At 55.6% G+C, this 5,390-nt stretch overlaps 1 protein-coding gene across 1 annotated transcript; it reads right to left on the bottom strand.

The window, feature by feature from the left end:
* Positions 1 to 1,131: 1,131 nt before the first annotated feature.
* Positions 1,132 to 3,200, bottom strand: LOC130260546 (urotensin-2 receptor-like). The gene has a single exon (XM_056506065.1). It carries the CDS (start codon positions 3,198 to 3,200, stop codon positions 2,097 to 2,099), a length of 1,104 nt encoding a protein of 367 aa, XP_056362040.1. The 3' UTR covers positions 1,132 to 2,096.
* Between the last annotated feature and the right edge of the window lie 2,190 nt (positions 3,201 to 5,390).

Below are 5,390 nucleotides of genomic sequence, written 5' to 3'. Positions count from 1 at the left end.
AGGCTGTTCAGCTTTTTAATTTTTTTCTTTTTTAAAGTACAAAGCAAAGTCCCTAAAACTCTTTTTGATCCCTGTCCAGCTCATGGGATGCAGCCATGCCTGGCTCTACCAGGACTTCTGTCCAGACACACTTTGCACATGACATTCATACTCCAACCTTCCCAAAATGCCTTCTGAGTTGAGTCTTATCTTTTTAATTCTTAATAAGGGAGTGACTTCCAGCCTTGGAAATGGGAACCAAAGGAGAAGTAACAATGAGTTTAGAATTAATAATTTAAAAATCAATTAATTTCTGAAAAGTTGTTCTGAAAATATGCTGAATTCTGCTCTCCCTGCCAATTCCCAACATGACTTGTGTGTTAAACCCCCTATTCCAGAAGGAATGGACAACATTAACACTCTTTATGATGCCCAGCTTGGAGTCTGGCAGCACTGGAATATGACAAAGTGATCACTGGGGTTTCAAACCCTGTGGTTAAAAGCAATATGGGCAAGGTGAGTTATTCATTCCCCTGCTCCCCAGAAAGCATCCCAAGAGGATGCTGGCTCCAGCACAGAAACACCTTCATCCAGCTTGTGAATTCTTCACTAAGCTGAGTGCACAAAACCCAGTGTCCCTGTGCCTGTTCTCTGCTCCCAACCTGTCTGTGGTGGTGGCACTTTGTGTCCCTGTGCCTGTTCCCTGCTCTCAGCCCCTCTGTGGTGGTGGCACTTTGTGTCCCTGTGCCTGTTCCCTGCTCTCAGCCCCTCTGTGGTGGTGGCACTTTGTGTCCCTGCTGTAGCACAAGCACACCCTGAAGTTTGGTGTGGGATCACCCAAGGACCTGGGAATGCAGCACTGCAGGGCTGGAGAGGGACCCTGCTCAGGCAGATGGGGGTTGGAGTAAGCAATAAAAAAGTGGAAATTCCAGCTCCTTACACTGCTGCTGCTTCTGAGCTCCCTGGGCATCACCAGCTGCTGACAAGAGTTTGTGCAACTCAGACCATGCTTTTCTTATCCCCAGAGTCTGTCCCAGAACAAGAAAGAAGGATATTGACCCCAAATTCATCCCCACAGCTGGAAACTGTAGCATCTGCCCTGATAAATCTGAGCTGGGTGAAGAGACCAGGCGAGGGGAAACCTGAGGAGGGTCCATTTTTAATAAGCATTTATTTATAAACTGACACTTTACAATTGTTTAAGTGCTTACAGGCATCTCCAGGATCTGTGGTGAAGGCTCACTGTGAGATGCCAAGCAGGGAGAAAATGAGCAGAATACATTGAGGCAAAATGGTTTTGATCAAATGTCATGAAAAATTTTGTCTCTTTTATAATGGGTTTCATGATATAGGATTCAGTCATTTTTCTTTGAGCCTCAGGTCTTTGAGTGATAGGATTATAAATAATTTTTTATTTCTTCCAAAGTAAATTTTCAGGTTTGCCAAGCTCTGTTGACTTTTAAGAAAAGGACCAACTTTTAAAAAAAAAATCAGTGGCAAATTCAAACCACCTTAGGTAGAAACCTTAAAAAATTTCAATTTTTTTTAGGTAATCCTGTGGTTTCTGACAGCTTACCTGGTGGTTTTTGAATGCTTGGAGTTCAAAGTGCTGCTGCAATGAATTTTAAAATAGAGACTTTAAGCTTGATAGAACCGTAGTGCACCGTAATGTAACAGGAAATAGGAAAAGGGACTTAAAAGTCTCTTTACACACTCCAGAAACAGACAACAGTAACACAGAGGGCAGACCCAAGGCTGGGTTTAAGTGATACTGGGCCCATCTCAGATTTCTGCAGCCCCAAGGCAGCACGGAGAAACCACCCGAGAGAATCGGGAGCCGAAACTCAGCCAAGCAGTTTGTGGCAGAAGCGAGCGGAGCATCACCTCATCTTCTGCACCCCAAACCCTGCAGGAGCTGTCCTGAAGGGCTGCTGGCTCCCGGCAGGACCCCCCCAACCAGATGGAAATTCGGACTCGTCTCGCAGCGTTTGGATTCACACGGCTTCTTGCCCCCAGCAATGAGTTTTTGGAGCCCTGAATTCAGGGCCGGGGGGTCCCGCAGCCCTACCTTGGCCGGACTCCTGCTGCTCCTGGCTGCTGGCAGCGCCTCCTGCTCCTCACTTGTCCTTCAGCGTGGCCATGCCCAGCGCCTCCGAGCTGTAGTCGTACTGGTTGCTGGAGGACATGGAGCGGCCCCAGGAGCACTGCAGGTTGGAGCCCCTCTTGCGGAAGGACGACGTGAACCTGTAGAAGTTGCGGTGCCTGTTGCGCAGGTACTCGCGGTAGTTTTTGGTGAGCAGGGTGTAGAGGAAGGGGTTGATGCAGCTGTTGCTGTAGGTCAGGCAGGTCACCAGGTAGTTAATGCACTTCTGGGTTTGGGTGGTGAGCTGCAGAGAGCTGCTGTAGAGGCGCACCAGCTGCCAGATCCAAAAGGGCAGGAAGCAGGCCCAGAAGACCAGCACGATGCTGAAAATCATGATGAGGACCTTCTGCCGGGGGGATCTCTTGCTCTTCTCTTTGTGGGGGGGGTTCCTCTGGGACTCCAGGTAGGTCCTGGCCAGGCGCGTGTAGAGGAAGCCGATGATGATGCCCGGGGCCATGATGCTGGTGCTGAAGAGCACGGTCAGGTAGGTCCGGTAGGCATCCACGCTCCAGGTGGGCGCGCACATCCTCTTCACCTTGCCCTCCGCCTTGCCCCCCTCGGTCAGCGTGACCATCAGCATCATGGGCAGCGTGAGCAGCAGCGACACGGACCAGACAGCCCCCGCCGTGACCTTCCGATAGCCCCGCGAGCGCTTCAGGGTGTCCAGGGGCCGGGTGACGGCCAGGTAGCGCTCGGTGCACATGAGCGTGAGCGTGAAGATGCTGGCGTGCATGGTGAGCAGGTCCAGGCTGAGCAGGATGCGGCACCCCAGGTCCCCGAAGTACCAGTCCTGAGCCAGGTAGGTGCAGACGATGAAGGGGATGGTGGAGAGGTAGAGCAGGTCGGCCAGGGCCAGGCTGACGATGGAGCTGTACATGGGGGCGGCGCAGCGCGCCGAGTGGCACATCACCACCAGCGTGTAGACATTGCCGGCCACCCCGGCCACGTACATCACCGACAGCACCGTCCCGAAGGCCGAGGGGATGAGCAGGGGGCCGCCCCCGGGGGCACCCCCGCCGCTCGCCGCCGCCGCCGCCGTCCCGTTGTCCCCCGCCGCCGCCGTCCCGTTGGGCTCCATGGGCGGCGGCGGCGGCCCCGGCACGGTCGCACCGGCCCCGGAGCTCCCGGCCCCGGCGGCGGCCGCTCCGCCCCCCGCGGGAGGCAGGGCGGTACCGGGCTGCCCTCGGGGGAAGGAAGGGCCGCCCCCGCCCCGCCGGGGCTGCCCCGCTCCCGCAGCGACCGCGGGGACCCCCGAGCCCCGACCCGTGCGGGGCCGACCGGGAGCGGGACCGGGACCGGGAGCGGGAGCGCTGCGGGGCGCGGGGCGAGAGCCACCGGCAGCGCGGAGCCCGGGCGGGACCTGCGGAGAGCGGGTCCCCAAACCGGGAACGGGGCTCTGCCCTCCGGGAATGGGGCTCCCCGAGCCGGGAACGGGGCTCTGCCCTCCGGGAATGGGGCTCCCCGAGCCGGGAACGGGGCTGTGCCCTCCGGGACTCTGCGGAGAGCGGCTCCCCGAGCCGGGAGTGGGGCTCCCCAAGCCGGGAGTGGGGCTCTGCCCTCCGCGAATGGGGCTCCCCGGGCCGGGAATGGGGCTCCCCGAACTGAGAACGGTGCTCACCCCGCCTCTCCGAGCCGGGAATGGAGCTCCCCGAGCAGGGAACCGGGCTCTCCCTTCCGAGGATGGAGCTTTCCCCGCCGGGAACGGGACTCCCCGAGCGGTGAATGAGGCTCCCGAATTAGTAACGAGGCTCTCCGAACCGGGAACGGGACTCCCCGAGCGGTGAATGAGGCTCCCGAATTAGTAACGAGGCTCTCCCCGCCGGGAACGGGGCTCTCCGAACCGGGAGCGTGTCCGGAGCGCTGCGCTCCCCCCGCGGATCGAGCCCCGCCGAGCAGCGTCAGCCTGCGGCAGCTGCCTGAAAAGTTTTCCTGGGCACTCTGCTGGAATCGGGCGCTTCCCTGGCGCGGTGGCAGCCTGGCGATGGGGCTCGGCGCCGTGCTCCAGGCAAAGCCGGTGGCCGACACGGGAGCCAGAGGCGGCCGCGCTCCGCTGGTGCCCCGCGCAGGGCGCTCCAGGTGCGCTCGGAGAGAGGCTGAGGTGGAGGTGGATAGCGAACTCGGGCTGAAACAGCCTCCTCTCTCCCTGCAAATAGCTCGTATTTTGAATTTTACCCTGAAAATCACGACAATGCTGTCATAAGATTTAAAATTCGAGCTTTAGTGGTGGCTGATTCTTCTGAAGAGGGGGAGGCACGGAGTGGGATGAGTATGAGGTTCACAGAGACAACTTTTCCCCTCAGGCGAGAAGTCTGGGGACAGCTGCAAAATCAATAAGCACTTTACATTTCCATCTTATTTTAGAGAAAGCAGAGATAGGGCAGTCCATAGTCAAAGGACAACTTCCCAAGGGTACCCAGAATGCTGTATTCCCTCAGCTACCATTGATTTCCAATAGGAATTAACTGGCTTTTGTGCCTTCAAACATTTCTGTTTAAACCAGAGTGCTAAAATGACCGATATATGTTTATTTGCTTGTTTTAATCCCTCCTGAAATCGCTTTTGTGCAAACTGTTGTCTATTCTCCTGCCGTGCTATGAAGTGTTGAAAGCCTTGTTGACTTGTAGGAACAGGATTCAGCCCTATAAAAATATTGAGTACTTAATTGTAATCTGCTGTGAGGTGAGCACACACACAAACACAGCCCTGCTTTCCTTCCTGGTACTGCTCATCAGCGTTCGTGTCTCTTTGAGCCCCAAACGCTCGAAGTTCTATTCAATAAAGGGCTGGCTCAAACATGGTTTGCATGCTGGTGAGGGAGAAGAAACTAAATTGAATTATTTCCGGGCAGGGGGTTACTTTATCAGATTCAGCCATGGCACCGACAAAGTTCAGAGCCGAGGGCTGCGGTGGAATTTGGTTTTCGCTGGAGTTTGGACTCCGCCCCGCATCCCGCATTCCTGCGCGGCAGCTGCACCGAGCAGCTGGGAATGCAGGGATGCTTCACCGGGGCCAAATCCTGCCGGCACGGCAGTCAGGGGGATTGACGGCCACAGACTTCACGTGAGATCCAAATTTGGCATAAATAGATCGTCTCTGAGAAGTTGCATGCAACTTTTGCAGTCCTTTCGCCTTTTGTTTTGAAGTTGTTCTCTCTCTGTTTTTTTATCTGTCTGCATCTAGTGGCCAGGACAGAGGGAGAGAGAGAACAGAACAGATATTTTGTTTTCTGACATTCCCTGGTTTGTTTGGTGGTTTGTTATGATATTAG

The sequence above is a fragment of the Oenanthe melanoleuca genome, chromosome 18 (genome assembly GCF_029582105.1).
Source record: "Oenanthe melanoleuca isolate GR-GAL-2019-014 chromosome 18, OMel1.0, whole genome shotgun sequence".
NCBI lineage: Eukaryota > Metazoa > Chordata > Aves > Passeriformes > Muscicapidae > Oenanthe > Oenanthe melanoleuca.
The sequence above is the reverse complement of the archived record's forward strand: the minus strand, read 5'-3'. Positions and strand labels throughout refer to the sequence as shown.